General features: G+C 43.4%; 2 protein-coding genes, 1 long non-coding RNA gene and 1 other non-coding gene across 5 annotated transcripts; 1 reads left to right on the top strand and 3 right to left on the bottom strand.

Moving 5' to 3' along the window:
* Positions 1 to 177: 177 nt before the first annotated feature.
* KICS2 (KICSTOR subunit 2) lies at positions 178 to 9,923 on the bottom strand. Of its 2 annotated transcripts, XM_059846994.1 has the most exons (4): positions 9,628 to 9,923; positions 7,489 to 7,562; positions 7,274 to 7,410; positions 178 to 2,929 (listed from the first exon to the last, which is right to left on the bottom strand). In XM_059846994.1, exons 1-4 carry the CDS (start codon positions 9,860 to 9,862, stop codon positions 2,113 to 2,115), a joined length of 1,263 nt encoding a protein of 420 aa, XP_059702977.1. In that variant the 5' UTR covers positions 9,863 to 9,923; the 3' UTR covers positions 178 to 2,112. The 2 variants fall into 2 exon arrangements, with proteins under 2 accessions (XP_059702977.1, XP_059702976.1); XM_059846993.1 differs by having other exon boundaries at positions 7,274 to 7,562.
* A 127-nt stretch (positions 9,924 to 10,050) lies between these two features.
* Positions 10,051 to 12,057, top strand: LOC132327632 (uncharacterized). Its single transcript, XR_009486567.1, has 2 exons — positions 10,051 to 10,140; positions 10,305 to 12,057. It is a non-coding gene; the product is annotated as an uncharacterized LOC132327632 (long non-coding RNA).
* Positions 11,340 to 14,938, bottom strand: RPL18A (ribosomal protein L18a). Its single transcript, XM_059846980.1, has 5 exons — positions 14,779 to 14,938; positions 14,214 to 14,393; positions 13,528 to 13,657; positions 11,909 to 12,018; positions 11,340 to 11,489 (listed from the first exon to the last, which is right to left on the bottom strand). Exons 1-5 carry the CDS (start codon positions 14,794 to 14,796, stop codon positions 11,397 to 11,399), a joined length of 531 nt encoding a protein of 176 aa, XP_059702963.1. The 5' UTR covers positions 14,797 to 14,938; the 3' UTR covers positions 11,340 to 11,396.
* LOC132328267 (small nucleolar RNA SNORA68) lies at positions 12,793 to 12,924 on the bottom strand. The gene has a single exon (XR_009486730.1). It is a non-coding gene; the product is annotated as a small nucleolar RNA SNORA68 (small nucleolar RNA).
* Positions 14,939 to 16,346: the final 1,408 nt, after the last annotated feature.

Raw genomic sequence — 16,346 nt, 5'->3', positions numbered from 1 at the left:
TCTAGACATTTCAGCAACTGGTAAAAGCTGCTAGTCTGCTTCAAAGGGCAGCAGATTTCCCTTCCACCTCTTCCAACTCAGAACCAAAGGTGTCTGTACCACACAGTTTCTTTCTCCAGTTTTCTCTCCCCTTTCCCACAGATACTATGACAGGGAAGTACTGTACAGGCAAACAGATTTTGTACAACACTTTATTTACACTGCTGAAGACTGGGAATCAGTTCTGGTGACAGTTTCTTTTGTGTTACTCAGGCTGAGGAAGTCAAAACTACAAGTTATTACAAGGTCACTGTCCCACAGAGGGAAGGTTCCACAGAGGGAAGCACACAAACTCTTTGAGTATTGTAATTTGCAACTTTGTCCTGTTAAAATGTAATTCAAGCTGCAAAGGGTAACACTTACAAAAAACAGGTGCCCTCCAACTGCTGGTATTTTTGCAACCCTGTTATTTCCTAGTGGCAAAGAGTAGAGCTTTTTCAAGTGGTGCTGCAGACAGACCAAGACTTCAGGTAAAAGGCAGTACCATAGATATTCAAAACAGACTACACACAGTTAGAGCAAAGCATGGAAGGTTCCACTGGGCACAGAGTGGAAAGTCAGAGCTTGTATTTCAAGAACAGAACGTGCTTATGTGATTATAAAATGTTAGCATTTGCAGAGAGGCAAGACAAGTTAGCACAACCTTCTGTGGGAGAGAAAAGGAATCATTAAAAGACACATTTGAAAAAGTATCTTCTATAGTTCAATCTTAACAGAAACCAACATTTTGACTTAAACTCCCTTTTAAAACCATCCTGGTGATGCTATTATACATTACACAGTGTCAACTAATGATCCAACTTTACTACACTTATTTATACATCAGTTCTCCTGAACCCCTGTCAAAGTGCGTGCACAACTGCATAGCTAACAGTCAGAAGAATCCTGCAATGTAAGGCTAGAGGCACAGCCAAACTGACCCCTTTATTGTATTTGGAAACCCTCATTTCCAAATTAAAGCACTTTCAGGGTAACTAGAAAACATACTTAATCCAACCCTGCAGCCTAGAAGTGGTGAAAGAATGAGGTAAACATACTGCATAGGCTATATATTTAAATCCAAATCCCCAAAGTGTTTTGGCTTAATTATGCAATTATTTAAAACTGAACAGAGAGAAAAAATAGTTATAAAATCTGAAAACAAATCTAGGTTGATACTAACAGCATATTAGACAATAAATCATTTAGAAAGGGCATTTTTTACCACCTTTTTTTTTCCTTTTTTAAGTTAGCCAGACAAAAAGCACAAACTGAAAAGAGCCTTGGTGCTTTTCCCATGGAGCTGCTCCTTCTAGAACACCTGCTCAAGTGCAGCTTGTCTGCTTCAGATAGCCTGAGCCAAGACTCAGACCCACACTGTCACAGCACTCCAGAGAACACCAGCCTTCCAGGCCATGCTGCAGCTTTTCTTGCCCCAGCCCAAGTCCTGGAGCAGTGACCAAGCTTTATGGCACAGGGCCTTCAGAACAGATTACCAGTGCTTAACAGAGTGTCAGAGACCTCAGTTATCATTTTAAACAATTTGGAAACGAAATTATAATTAACAATAGTGACTTTTCTGATTATTGTCCTTTTATTTAAAATGTGTCTTTGCAGGTTCACTTTTTTTTAAATATTCCCTTGCATCAGTGTTTAGTTCCCAGAAATCATTTCTGTCAGGCAATGCAGCTTTCTGAAAAGACAATACCTTCCATCCTCACCACATTTTCAATAAACTCTGTAGAAGACAGTCAGTGATCAGACTACGATAAAGTGCATATTTTCCTTTCTGATACAGGCAACAAAACTGTGGACTAAAAAAATAAATCATACTGGAAATTGAAAACCACACCAAAAAAACCCCACAGTGGCCCTTTACCACCCCACAATTAAGTTGCCCCACTGAGTACTGCCCAAAAATACTTTTCTTCAAGTGTCTGTTAGCTAAAAAAAAAAAAACCAACAAACTTATAACATTTAAAAAATGGTTCCTTTTCAATTAGACTCTGAGAATCACAAATTTATGTAACTCTGAAAGCTACAGCTCCCTCAAGGCTAGCATAGCGCCTTGACAACTTTTAAGCAGTTTGCACTTCACCCTTTGGATCCAGGTTTCAAGCTTGCAAAAGCTTTGGAGTTCTTAAGGGAATGTGAAATTTCATTGAGAAAGGAAATAAAATGATAGTCCCTTTCTGACTTCTTGGACTCAAAAATAACTACAATGGTAAAGTGAGGTTCGGGGCGAGTCAGAAAGTAGGTGCTTTGGACTTTGTCATCGTAGAAGTGAACAACCTTCTCCAAACTGTTGAGGTCAGAGGTTCTATCAGTCATAATCATGATGACATTGGGCCAGTGCATAACAGGCCTGTCACTGGGCAGAGACACCACTGCAGGATACTGATCCACTCCTTTGGGGGCTTCCCTGTATGAATGGGGATGATGATAACCATGTCCCTGAAAACTCTCTGATCCACGATTGTCAAAAATTAAGGAAACATTGACAGCATCATACTTCCGGATGAAGCTGGAAATTTTCCCAAAGTAATCAGGATTTGTTTTGGCAGTCAAAGTTTTCATTTCAGATGCTGTTGTCTGTCGACTAAGGGCCTCATGAAAGTAAAAGCTAAACTTGGCAAGGAGAATGTTTTTGAGCTTCATCAGCCAGAGGAAGAGGTGTGGAGGTTGCACAGCCTTCTGAGACTGCCCTCCAAACAGGTGCTTCTTGGTCTCCCGCTGTTTCTCAAAAATTTGGCCCCAAGTTTGTAGCTTTGTGTGAGCACTGTGCAAGTTGACCAGGGATGGAAGAAACTTCCACTCTGAGATCTGAGCCTGAGCCTTTAAGAGGTGTGCAAGCACGTCTACCTCCAGCTGGAAACTGCTTTCAAGAGGACTGAGGATTGGATGATGAAATCTAGAAAACATAACATTAGTCAAGACATGAGAACTGCTGTACACAATGGTGAAATAATCAGATAGTATCTGCCAGTTAACAGACAAAAGATCAAACATCAAAGCAGAGCAAAGTGTAAAACTAAAAATAATACTCTTAATTTAAAGAACAGTTCTTTTTGCATCATTAGGGTAAATATTTCCACAAACAAACAGCGTTTCACATCTGACAAAAAGAACACGTCAGACATTTCTCTATCAAAGTAAAGGAATTATATTTCATCAGTTCAACAATCACAGTTTATCTTAATCTAAGAACTACTATAACACCATTTCTTTTTAAATTCAGATGATCTTGTTCCAATTTAAAATCTCTTCTGACAGTAATATATGTATTGATGGTTCTGGAGCAGCAGTAAGACATTAAGTTAAATCAAAGGAATTATGTTATAGACCTGTTGTTCACATAGGAGAGCTATGAGGAAGCCAAGCTGAGTAAGGTTCTGCTTTTTGGAACCATAACTAACTCCTTCTCTTTTCACTTTTGCCCCTGACATTTAAAAAAAAACACATATGCAGTATTTTCTACCTCTCTTCCCACTCAAATTATTTGCAATTTATATCATCGCAATAACATACTAAATTGAGACAGTGAAAAACTGCAATGTAAAGTATGTAACTTTAGAAAGAAGTGGCCTTTTTAGTAAATGTGTTCCCCCATTGGCATTTGGGATTCAAAGAGATCTCTAATAAAGAACAATGAACAGTTCAAAGACAAGACTTGATGAGGTTTCCATTTAAGTAAAAACAGATTTATATTCTCACTTCAGAAAAATATCTTGGGTCTTGTTATTGGTTTAAAACGATAAAGTAAATACAGAATTTTTCCAACTGTTAAAACTAAAGCAATGTCATTATTCCTGTCAGCTTCTAAGACACAACAAATACAACCTGTTTTGGAAATAGTTGGTTCAAGATCAAAACACTTCATTTTGTTGTAGACCAGAAGAGAATGAAAATGTCAGACTTTTCATCCCTTCTCCACTACCTTTCCTTTGGCTTGTGAGAAATGTCTGACTATTTTATCACTGATCTGTAAGCATCTCTTTTTTTTTTTTTTTTTTGGAAGGCAAAATTTGGATCTTGCAAGGATTTGTTATTAAGATGCAAGTCCAAATTTATTTGAAGAAAATGAAATTAAGAACATCAAAAACCAGCCGATGCACCACGTTGGGCAAACCAGCCTGGCTGGGTGATCAGGCCCCTTCTGCACACAGCACATGTCAGCAAACCCCAGGCCAACCTGCTAGAGCAGAGATCCAGTGTTTACTGGCCACCTTGGTGGGCTGTGAAGTCCAGAGCATATTTACATTTCTTTGAACAAACAAGAGCTTCAACGAGAGTTAATCAAAAATAATTTCTAACAGTCAACATTAAATCTCTCCAATGGTTTTGGAATTCACCAGAAAAACAGTTTTGTTGTTCTGTATTTTAAGAGGGTACAAAAAGCATTATGCACCATTATTTGCTGCAGTCCCATCAAATGACACACAGCACATTGATTTAAATACATTTGCAGTCAAATCAAGAAAGTTTTCTTCCATTTTAAAATCAATTTAAAAATCCTTATTAAGGCAGCACTGCCAAAGTCTCCAGGATTAACATTCTGATGTACAGCTTCCCACTTTCACTTTGCTTCACAGCTTTCCTGATGTTGCACTGTCTAGCAGGATTTGCTAAACTGTTTTAATCAAAAATACACACCTCAGCTACAGCTGAGAAGCTTGATATGGTTACAGAGAAAACTGATGAGTTATGCACTAAGTATAACTGCTGTAATTGAGTTTTATAACATAGCTCATCCAACTGAGCTCAGTATCATGTAAAACAAACAAGTTTTGCAATATTTCATAAGCCAGAGTGTCAAAAACTTAAGTACACATTGAAAATTTTTTTTCCTCCTAATCATTCCTGAAAGCAGAGGGATGCTAGTTTTGTTTTGCAGACTGTGAAGAAGCCACATTTTCTTTTTATTTCCTTCCAGAGATCACACATTCATGTACGCATTACACAATGCTGACTAGATAAAAAATATTAAACATTCAAAAATTATTACATCCAAATAGGTGTTATAGTTACTTATTCATTTGATACTGAGCTTTTAAAGGATTTTGCTTCTGATGCTGCATTAATGATTTAAGATCCCATTCAAACCAACAGCTAAAAACTTAGGGAGAAGTTACTTCTCCAGATGTATTCTAGAGAAAAATGGAAAGGAAAATGTCAAGTACTGGCCATGCACAAGTCAGCAATAAGTAGTAATAAAATTGTAACAAAATAGCTTTAAACTGTTCAAGAATTAATGACATTTCAGATACAAACAATATGTCTTGTTAACTGTCAATTCTGCTGTTCCTTCACTAGCTACCAGTTATTTCCTCTACGTTACCTGCCCAGCTACTTTCACAAATAAAGGAGAGAAACCAAGGCCAGAACCTATCTAAAAACAAATGTCCTGTCTGGCCTTAGCACAACTGGCTGAAATAATGGCACACATCCTCAACTACAAGTGGGGAATATATTGACAGAGGGAAGAGGCTGGGTAAGGATGAGTTTATTTGATCTTTCACCTGTAAAGCAGAAACGCCTAGCAGCCAGGACACATCAACATAACACATCCCAAAAACTGATTTGAGATACAAAGAAACTAAAAGGAAGGACTAAAGGAATATATCACTATACCCCCTTTTTTCAAAAATATTCTGCATGCCACTGGGGAGGAGCACACTGCAGCTACTGGATTAGCTCTGACAGCATCTTAGATTGTCTCCATCTTAAAGACTTTGTCAACCCAAAGCAAAATCATCAGTAATTCTTCCAGGGAGACATTACTTTTTTTTTTTAAGATGTTATGATATATATATACTTATATAATACATATTATATAAACATAGATAATGCCTTAGAAGTACAAATGCACCCTTGAAATTTATTTAAATAGCACAGTAAAACGTGTTGTATGCAGGTATAGTCTCCAATCTCTTTATCAAAGTAAGAATTTTGCTTCTCAGATTTTTAACAGTGCTGTTGATTCAGCACATGCTCAGAACAGATGGCAGTTGTTCGTGTACAAGAGAAATCAACTTTCCAAAAAACAAACAAACAAAAATGCCAACAACAAAACCACCTCAAACCCTAAACTTACTTCTCTTTACTCCTTAAAGTTTATCACACCAAGGAAAACATATCTAAGTTTCAGGTTTTTATTGGACTAACAGCCCTGATATTTTAAGTGATCACAAGCCAAGAATTGAAAAACATGACTACTAAGATCACATAGACTAGTTTTGATTTTCAAATTGCAAAATTACATAGCAATTTGCCAAAGGTACCCCTAAAAAATAAGGGAATCAGCTGCAATGCTTCAATTTGGAATATCAGAAAGCAACACCGAATTATTTTCATTTTTCCTAGGTGAACACTGTAAAAATCATAACTGAAAAAAGTAAGACCTATAAATATTCTCCCCAAAAGTCTTCTGAGACACTATTTCACTAACAACAATTTAAAGAAATTCAACCATATCTGACAGTTAATTTCCTACAATGGCTACCTTTTTTGGTTTAAAATGAAGAGGCAGAATTTGAGTGCTGAGAAGCATTCAAAAATTCTCTTTTAAACTGCCATCACTTTCAAGGCACATAAGTTAGACATGAAATACCCAACCTACCCTCATTCAGAAACATCCCATGATTTTTGTAACAGGAGCTATTAAATCTTAACTTCAAGAAACCATAGTGGCAAGGACCAAAGTCTCAGAGGTGCTCCTCCTACTGGCTCCAAGACCTCTGGAGAAAAGTGGTAACAGAGCACCATAAAGCCCTGCCAGCTAAGCCAGATAGCTGTGGTGTAGCTTTTAGGTCTAAGCAGACATATATTCTTAAAAAGTAAGATTGTCACAAAAGTATCTGCTTTATTTATGTGACCTTTACTGAAGTCCATACGAAATTAAGGCTTGTTTCCTCTCCCCTACCAAAGAAAAAAAGTTCAAGAAGCCTTGCATCTTATAAAAGGAAAATCACTCTTCCTCTCTCCTGAAAATGAACATGCTGAGCATTAATTAAGGCATAGGGAGGAAGGCTCCTAGTACACCATGAGCAGAATCCCTTTGTTATTTTTCTTCTTTGGAAGAAACTTCATCCATGTGATGCTGCTAGCCAACACAGACTTCATACATGAATTTGTGAAGGGACTGTGCTCTTCAGCAGTCAAAGGACAGCAAAGTCTTTAGGTTTGCTTTGAACTTCAACATCAGGTATGACAGATCACATGTCTGAGTAAGTACTGCCAGCAAAGAAGCACTGACCTTGAACTGTATTTCTTTAAGATGGATTCCAAAATGTTTACCAGTTCCTCAGAGTTAATGAACTTTTGGGTGCTGAGCGTGTACATTTTTTCATAGAAGTCAGCAATTTCCATCCGAGCCTGAACAAAAAAACAGAGCTGTTCAGACAGGTGAGAAAGCAGCTCTTCCAAATGAGGAGCTGTTCCTCCTAGTGCATTGTGACCCGTCGCCACCACCTTCTTCAGCTCATTATGCAGAGATGTGTAGATGGTTCGGATGGAGTCCTTTCGGCTGAAGAATGACTGACCACCTGTTCAGATAAATATGGAGGTATTACCAAAATCCAGGGACAGCAAAGATAGACAGCAACACTGGAAAATTCTTGTAATTATATATCTAGTTGTTTGTAAGTATTGTTTAATTACAGTACTTCTTTTAACAAAGAAACAAAATTCAGTATTTTAATCTGCACGTAACTGAATTACAGAGCATATGCTCAGAAGCACTTTATGTAATTTCATGCAAGCTACACTTGTCCCACTTCATGTCTCAGCAGTCAATGGCAGCTGCAAAACAGTAACTCCTTCACAGCTGCCTCAGTTATGACATGACTTTTAAGAAACCCAGGGCTGAGTTAAATTTGCTACTATGACACATAACCTGGAAATACTGTTATCTGTGGAAGTCAGAAGAATTAAGTCATAGTGACTAGAGTGATCAAATTTTAATAGCCTCCACTCCTATTAATAACTTTAGATGTTTTCCAGAGAATTCCCTTAACAATTCCTCTTCAATCATGAAGCACTCAAATTCATGAAGCAACCTTTAAATGGGAACCACATGACATCTGTCTGTACAAATCAAATGTTTCTAGTTCCTATACAATCTAAAGATAAACCAGAATTCAAAAGGAAAATAATCACACTTTATCCCAGTGAGAGCACAGTGCAGGTTAATCTATAACTAAAACTTGGAGGGCAGGAGGGAGAACAAGAAGTCATCTGTGCTCCTTTCTACCTGCTCAACACTATGAGGAATTAAAAAAAAAAAAGAAGAGAGGAGTAAAGGGTCAAAGTAAAAGATATTTAACCTGGACATTACAAAAAGACTGCACAAACGTACTAGCCTTATTTCATAGTTTCTATTTACAGAAGACCTAATGTGCCATTCTGGCAGTCAACAGCTGCAGCAGAGCAAAGACCACAGAGACTGAGTCTGAATCTTTTAAAGATTCCAAATTTAGGTGCTTCTTTCAAACCGCTTATAAATTTTGTAATGCTGGATAGCTCTTTCCACATTCCTTTTACACATATAATGTTCAAGGGTGACTACTGACATTTGAGATAGAAAGGTAGAGAATTGGCTATCACAGTGAAACAGTTCCCATTGTAAAACAGGAGTAGCCCCCCAGCCAGGGGCAGGAGGAAAAATCGTCTATTGCAGTTGCTCATGAAGCAAATAAATAAACAAAACTTTGCCCCTTCTGTTGTCTCCTTTATCCTTTCTGCTAGCAGGAAGGATATCCTTTATCATTTCTTTAAAGTCAGCCTTATAGACAGAGTTTTGGCTGTAAAGACCTTATAACAGTTCCAAGTCATCACTTAAATAACAAAGCTGAATTTTCTCGATGGTTTCATGCGCTATACATCAGACTCATATCCTTTGATCCATTTTCCATACCCATCTGCACTTCAAAAAGAAAATAAGCAGCTTTGCCCAGAGGGTAGCATCACGAAAGCTCATCCTGTGCCAGTTTGGAATTTTTCTATTCATGTACTGAAAAAACACGAAGCAGCTGCCATCATGGCCAAAGCTTCCTGAGATCCTGCAGTATCTGCATGGGTAACAACTTCTAGGATGCTATCTCCAACCCCGAGTACTTGCACCTCTAAAACAAGGTGAAAAAGCTTTAACGCTTTGGTCACCCCAGTAAGGTCATCTTTGCCTATATCTCAGCCAGAGCATCTCAACACAGAAACACCTCTGTCTAATTCTTGGGAAGGGCGGGTAGGTACCCTGCCGGCCAGCGAAGAGATGCATCGACTGGCACAACAGCAAGCGTGCCACCTGCACAGCACCCGTCCTCTCGTCCATTCCTTAATGGCAGCACTAATGGTTTCTCAGCGGGCGATTTCCCAGCGGGCGCACGGACACGTTCACTAAGCCAGCCCTTGTCTTTCAGACGCACACGCACGGACCCGCCGGGGCAGGGGCCCCGGGGACCGCGGGTCCCAGCCCCGTGCAAACGCCGGCTGCCAGGTGAGCTCCCGGCCGCCCGCTCCACGCCCGCGGGGCCCAGAGCGGGGCAGACCCCCAGGCTGAGGCGGACCCGGGCCGGGCTGCGAGAGCCGGTCCCTCCCTCCCCGGAGCGGTACCTAGCTTCTGTCCCAGGAAGGTCATGCTGTGATAGGCCTTCTCGGCCGCCGCCAGGTGCGCCAGCCCGGCCAGCAGCGCCAGCCAGCTGGACCCCGCGCTCTTGTTGGCCTCCCGCTCCTTCTCCACATTGTCCTTAGCCTTGTCGTAGGAGAAGATGCCCAGGTGGGAGAAGAAGGTCTCCAGCACGGCCTGCTCCACCGGCACCGGCGCTCCCAGAGGGATCGACTCCCCCATCCCGCCCGGCGCCTCCGCAGCGGCCGCCACTTCCGGGTCCGGCGCCCGCCCGCCCGCACGACGGAACATGTGACCGGCGGAGGCGGAGCGGCCGGCTCGGGGCCACGTGACGGGCTGGGGCTCGCGCGGCCGGCGGGCGGGGCAGCGGCAGCGCGCGGGAGCGCCGGGCCCCGGGCTGCGCGTGCCCGCGCGCGGGCCCCTGCTGGCCGCGCGGCCCCGGCCTGCCGCCCTGCGCTGCGTGCTGTACGCGTAACGTGAGACCCACTTTCCTGCTAAACGTACGTTCAGCTAAAAACCTGCTAAACCTCAAGGTCCTTCTGAGGCCCTTACTCCCACCTCTTTCACTCCCACAGGACCCTCCAGCTACTTTGGCTTTACAGTTTCTCCCTCCTTTGCGATTGGGGAGATTGTGGATTGCCCACATTAATCCCATGTTCTTCAGTTCATGTTTCAGACAGCCGAGCTGCGTAAACTAATTCTCTGTGCAGGAGATGAGGAGCACAAAGCTGAGCCACGGGCCCAGGCCACGGAAGGGGAGCTCTCTGTGGCCACACTGACTGGTTCCAGTTCCACAGAACAACTACCCACCCTTGCACTGACAGACAGCACCTCTCCAGATGGAGTGGCAGCTCTCCAGTTAACCCAGAAAGGACACATTCCCGATTTCCTCTCTGCACAGCATTTCCCTGCACTCTTAACAGCACCTGCAGCTGGTTTCAAGCTGACATCTGGACAAGACACAGCTCTTTGACGCTGGTATGACCCACATACTAATTTAAGTAGATGACTGCCTCCTATTCAGGAAACACCATCACTGAAAATGGGCACCAGATGCAAACACCACCTTCAGGTATGAAGCAGCCTTTTAAATAAACCTCAGCTACAGTGTCTGCAAGCTTCTTACTGTGAACAAAGTAGCCTAAGGATTTGGATATAGAAATTGTCATAATTTTCATTCATTGGTCTAATATAAAAGGATAAATCTGCCAAGCGCTTCATCACTTTTCTTTTCTAGGCACAGGCAACTCCATACACATCCCTGAGCTTATTCAGAGTGGTGTGTAACATCCCTGAAAAGGTTCTGGTTAGAACTAGAATTTTGGCTTTAAGTGCTTAAAATTTGAAGCAGCTTAACTGAAGTTATGAGGTCTTCATTCTTACAGCAAAGTCTGAGTTCTGCATGCACCAGAAACTGCCTTCTTCCTGAACTCAACTGTTCACTTAGTGTGCAAAGGGACAAAATGGATGCAGGATTTTACAGCTGCTTGACGACAGATGTCTCTGACCTGGAAAGTTGGTTATTAAAATTTAATTTATTGATGTGATATTTCAGTAATCTAAGTCAGCACCTGAAACACTCACCTGTTTAAGGAAATCACAGCTGTGAATAGTAGGCTGACAACAGTTTACGGAAAATAAGAGTAGGAATGGGGACTCCTAGATAACCAGGACACAGTCTCCAAAAGACAACTGGGAGTGAAAGCTTCCAAATAGACCTTTATTGCAACACAGAGTTGACAACATGTTTTTGAATTTAATAGAAAGTATTTGGTCTCTTGGTGGTGAAGCGTGGTTTGTGCTGGCGACGCAGAACTCTGTGTGGCAGCGGGAACTTGATTTTAGAATCCTGCAAGAAAAATGTTTCTATATTAATTGAGGTATCAGATGAACAACAGAAAATAGTTTGGAAAAAGCAGCCAAGCTGTATTCAGTGACTACCTTATGCTTAGAGAAGTAATAATCTACAAATTAAGATATACTTCACAGGACTTAAATTCATTAATTTTGCATTCTTTTTTCAAAGTAATGTCAGTCAGAGGCATGTTTTCTGTACCACAACATGTATTTGCTTTATTCTGACTTTCTTCCAAGTACTTGTAGCAGCAGAAGTCTTGATCATAATATACCATAATCATGAACATATGCACCCAAGTTTGGTTCCTGCCCTATTTCTGGCTGCAAAGCAAACCTTTACCACACAAGAGAGATCCTCTCTTCCAATCCAACATTGGACCAGGACCCACCAGCCAGTGTTGGCTCACTTACATGGAACTGCTTGACTGCTGGTCTGCGGCACTTGCTGGCAGCAATTTCCTCAACCTTCATGATCTGGATAGAGTGAGCACGGGCACGATGACGGGCTCCCATATCACGGTCTAGAACAACAGAACTCATTAAAAAGGAATTTTATGACATTTTCAGTTCAAGAATCTTACAGCCCTTTGTTCAAGAAATTCATAGTGGTATCTACAACTTGTAAAATTTCTGATCAGCTGTAATTAACATCATTGTTTCTATTACGTAAAGTGATGGCACAAGTATCACAAAACCAACAAGCAGCAGCAAATTCTTCCTTTAAGTTCTAAGTAAGCTCCACAACAGGAAGAGCCATCTTACCCTTCTTCTCTAATTTCAAGAAAGTACACATGGACACAAGTAATATATCTAGGAGTACTTACTCTCTTGCAAGAGAAAGAAATCCTGTGATTCAGAATCAACACTGAAATATTACTGGAAAGACACACGAACTTCAAAATACTTTCCCTTCCAAAAAGAAGGTCCAAGTAAAAGTAGGACCTGAGAATATCTTTACTTTTATTGAAATTGACCAGCAATAGAACGATGAATTGATGTTCATCCCACATAATCAGGCTTTCTGAATAGGAAGAAGCCTCTGTACTTAGGCTACCTGAAAATTCCTCTATTCAGCAGTGCAAATCGCTGGCCTCAAATCACACCCATAGCTACCTCCACAAGGTAAGCCTTTTGAAATACTACTGTGTTTCCCATGAAGATCTAACACACCTATTAAAACCTTACCTGTCACAACTATTCTTGAACATAAAAGTACTAGTCATTGTATCATGAAAAGTTTTCTGGGTCTCTTAAGCAATCCTTCAGTATGTTTATTAACAGAGATTATTGTATGTTAATGTAGAACCTTAAATTTCACTTTCAACAGCACTTCAGCTTTTGAAAGGCGACAAGATACATTTAATATTTGCACACATGACAAGAATATCGTTATTAGGAACAATATTCTTTGGGTTTTTATGTGCAATCTGTAGTGCTTATAACACTTTGGAGTCAAGTACCAACAGCATCAGCTATACAAATAGTCCATCCCTCAAGTACTACACAAAACAGTCTGAAATCAGGACAACCATTACTTCTCCATGAAATGAGATCTTGGAGTAACAATAGGGGTTTTTTCCCCTGTGGGTTTTTTTTCCTACTTGCTCAATAAAGGACAAATTCTAGTATATTCCCCATGATCTCTGAAATATTCTTTTCACAAGACTTGGGAAGATATATTCAATTTTCTTAAAACAGCACAGTGCAGCAAATACAGCACCTGAAAAGTCATTAAATTCTCAGTTTGTAAAGCAACACTCATTACCAGAATTGTAGAAAGACACATCAAAAAGAAGTGGGAGTACTTTCCAGTCAGAGAAACTGTATAAAGAGATGTAACAAGTCACCTATTGCATGTATAATAGATAAATATCTATGGAATAGCTGGCAATCCCCTCCTTTAATTTTCCTGTGTTTCAGTTATTTTACCATGGAATAAGTCACCACATTTTATGCCCAGTTTGAGATTTAATCTTCCGCTTGTATACTGCTCCTACTACTTTACACCTCAAACAGCTGCATATACTTACAGCACTGAGTGACAGCACCCGCAGTGGTCAAATCTCTGTACTCCCTGTACATGTTGTGGGTTCCACTACGAGAATCATAGCGCAACCAAATACCAAAATTTTTTACCCGCAGAGGGGACTTCTCATACACCTGGAATTACACAAGAACATGGAAGTGGTTAGAGATGATGTACTATCACCATTTTACAATTTAAAGAATAAATATTTCACAGCTCTAACAAAACCCCTGTTTTAAGTCTTACTGTCAAAAAACAACTCTTTGCTCTCTTTCCCCTTGCCAAGATAGCTGGATATATCTGTGCAATTCAGAGTAGAAAGCTTTAGTGATTCAAAGAAAAATACAAGCTCTGAAGAGTGTTCTTGAAGTTTTAAAGTAGAGGAGTGTAAATACAGAAACATCTACTTTCCCAGGGTTATGAATGTCCAAATGCCTCTTAAAAGGTATAGTGCACATTGAACCTAACACATAGCTCATAATTTTGAAGCAGTAAGTAAATTTGTGTTTTATTTACGAGACACATACCACTACTTTTAAAAACCAAGCTTGTCACTCCTTTTCAAAGAAACTGAAAGACAATGCATTTCAACCTCTCACTCCAGAACTGTGATTCCTGTAAAATCCCTTGACATACACCTGCTAGAATTCCGTAAGAACTTCCCACGCTTTTAGATTTTTAATCCTTCACCTGTCCACAGTACACAATCTCTCCAGAAGACTTCTTCATCTTCTTCAGCTGAGAGACGAAGTACCAGAATCGGGACTTGGCGACGACATGGTTCGGAGCGAAGATCCGCATGCGGTACAGAGGAGGGGTCGTGCATTTCGGCGTGGGCAAGCAGCGCCCGACCACCTTGTACTCCCGCAGCTGGAGGGACACGAAAAACAGGTGGACCGTAGAGTGAGTGAGCCGCGGAGCCACCGCCGCGCCCGCCCCGAACCCTTTGGGGCGGCTCCTCAAATGAACAACGCGACGAAAAGAACTCAATCCATTAGGGGAGGGAGCCCCTTGCGCCGTGCGGTCGACGTGCCCGCAGATCTCCCCGCGGTACAGCATGCCGACCTGGGTCCGCGCCTGGCGGGAGCGGCGCCGCCGCCATGTTGGCCGCTCGCCGCCCCACGGGCCAGGCGGCGCCGTTCGGGCACGCACGGGCCACTCTCGAGCTACAACCCACCACCGCCGCCCTCCCGACGGCCACGCCGGCCGCACTCGCAGTTCCGGCTGCGCCCGCCGCGTCCCGGTCCGTACTCACGGTGCCCGACGCCTTCATGGCGCTCCACCGCCGTCGCTCTCAAGGAAGGAAAGGGACGGGCAACGTGCGCCGCCGCCTGACGTCATCACCCAGCCCCGCCCCGGCGGCCCGCGCGGCGATTGGCTGCGAGCAGAGCGCGATTGGAGCACGCAGCTGTCAGTCTCCGCGCGCGGCGCTGGCTTCCGGGCTGGCGGCACCGCGTGGCCCGGCCCGACTCGCGCCCTCCCCCATCGTTCAGTGCAGGCAGCGCGGCCCCGGCCCAACCCCCTGCTCCCGTCACCAGGGCCGCGGGCCGGCACGGTCCCGGTAGAAGATAGACCTGGCTGTGCGTGACTCTTCTCCAGCCCGCCCTGCTGGCGTTAGCGTGAAGGACGTGGCAGGGAAGCTCCAGGCGGAGGCACCGAAATCCCCTCGGGGCGGTAGCCGGGAGCGTAGGGGTATCGGGGGAACCTTTCTCACTCGTCCTTCCCCGGGATAGCGAGGTCACTGGCTACCGTGAGGTTGCCCCCGAAGATCGCCCCCACGCACTCAGTTCCACGGGATGCGTCTTGCGGCTGGTCCCGCCGGGCGTTCGTTCCTCTGTGCACTGTGAGCGGGCAGTGGCTCTGCTGGCAGAACAAGTTTCTCTCGAGCTCTGGGCGCCTCACGCCTTTTGAGGGCCACCCTGCCGTAGCCACGGGACAGGAGGGGGTTTTGCCTCGGAAGATACTGTAACAGCAGCGCGGACGGGTTTGTAACGCAGTTGCTCGCGTTTGGGTCGTTTTCAGTCTGGCCGAGCGGCCAAGCGGGCGTGTGGCGACGTAAAGCCCCGAACACGGCGCTGCCGCGCAGGAGCCCAGTGCCATGTGTGCAGACACAGCTGTGTGAGAAACGACGCTCACTTTTAAAATTAAAAAGGTTTATTAAACCTTAGCAGAATACAAGAGACTGAATAAGGGAAAATTGCCGCATCTTCCCAAACTGCCACGTGCTCGGCTACAAAATGGATACTCTGTGTTTTTTATATCCTTGGCCCCCTCCAAAGTCTTGACAGTCAACTCTTTCTCTGCCGTCCATTGGTGAAGATCACTTTCTTACACCTTGATTGGAGATCAGGTGTTGCCATGCCGCGCCTCCTAGTAACAAGCCTGCCCTCCCCTAATACGCTGACTAGCGACACTAAAGGAAAGGGGAAAGGGCAGAGGACTGTGGGGAGAACGTACCGAAATAACATAACTATACATCTATAAAACTTCTCTTAACATACACATAATGCTTATCTCTTAATTATGAGAGACAACCATCGCATTGGCTATCAACAGCAGCTGGATTCCTCCTCACGGACAAGCGCACGCCAGCCCGGGCCCTGCCCTGTACGCGTCCCCAAGCAGGTCGCTCCGGCCGCTACTAAGGAACTCGCACTGGCAGCCCGGCCCCGCCCCGACACAGCACGATTTCCAGACACTGGAGGCAGTTCGGGGGCGGGCCGGGACAGCCCTAGTTTATTCCGCCGGTGCGGTCGGTTTTACAGCGGCTCCAGCGGTACTGAGGCGGGGGGTGGGACTACGGCTCCCAGGCTGCCCCGCGGC

This window comes from Haemorhous mexicanus, chromosome 5, assembly GCF_027477595.1.
Source record: "Haemorhous mexicanus isolate bHaeMex1 chromosome 5, bHaeMex1.pri, whole genome shotgun sequence".
Taxonomy (NCBI): domain Eukaryota; kingdom Metazoa; phylum Chordata; class Aves; order Passeriformes; family Fringillidae; genus Haemorhous; species Haemorhous mexicanus.
Note: the sequence above shows the minus strand (reverse complement) of the source record. Positions and strands in the feature narration are given on the sequence as shown.

Excerpts from the sequence above, each read along its gene's own strand:
- RPL18A (XM_059846980.1), bottom strand. Across the intron at positions 13,658-14,213 it reads AGATTGTGTACTGTGGACAG|GTGTATGAGAAGTCCCCTCT; the intron begins GTGAAGGATTAA and ends GTGTAATTCCAG. Across the intron at positions 12,019-13,527 it reads GGGTGCTGTCACTCAGTGCT|ACCGTGATATGGGAGCCCGT; the intron begins GTAAGTATATGC and ends CTGTTGTTCTAG.
- KICS2 (XM_059846993.1), bottom strand. The coding sequence starts at position 9,862 with ATGGGGGAGTCGATCCCTCTGGGAGCGCCGGTGCCGGTGGAGCAGGCC. Across the intron at positions 7,563-9,627 it reads CTTCCTGGGACAGAAGCTAG|GTGGTCAGTCATTCTTCAGC; the intron begins GTACCGCTCCGG and ends TTATCTGAACAG. Across the intron at positions 2,930-7,273 it reads TTAAAGAAATACAGTTCAAG|ATTTCATCATCCAATCCTCA; the intron begins GTCAGTGCTTCT and ends TATGTTTTCTAG.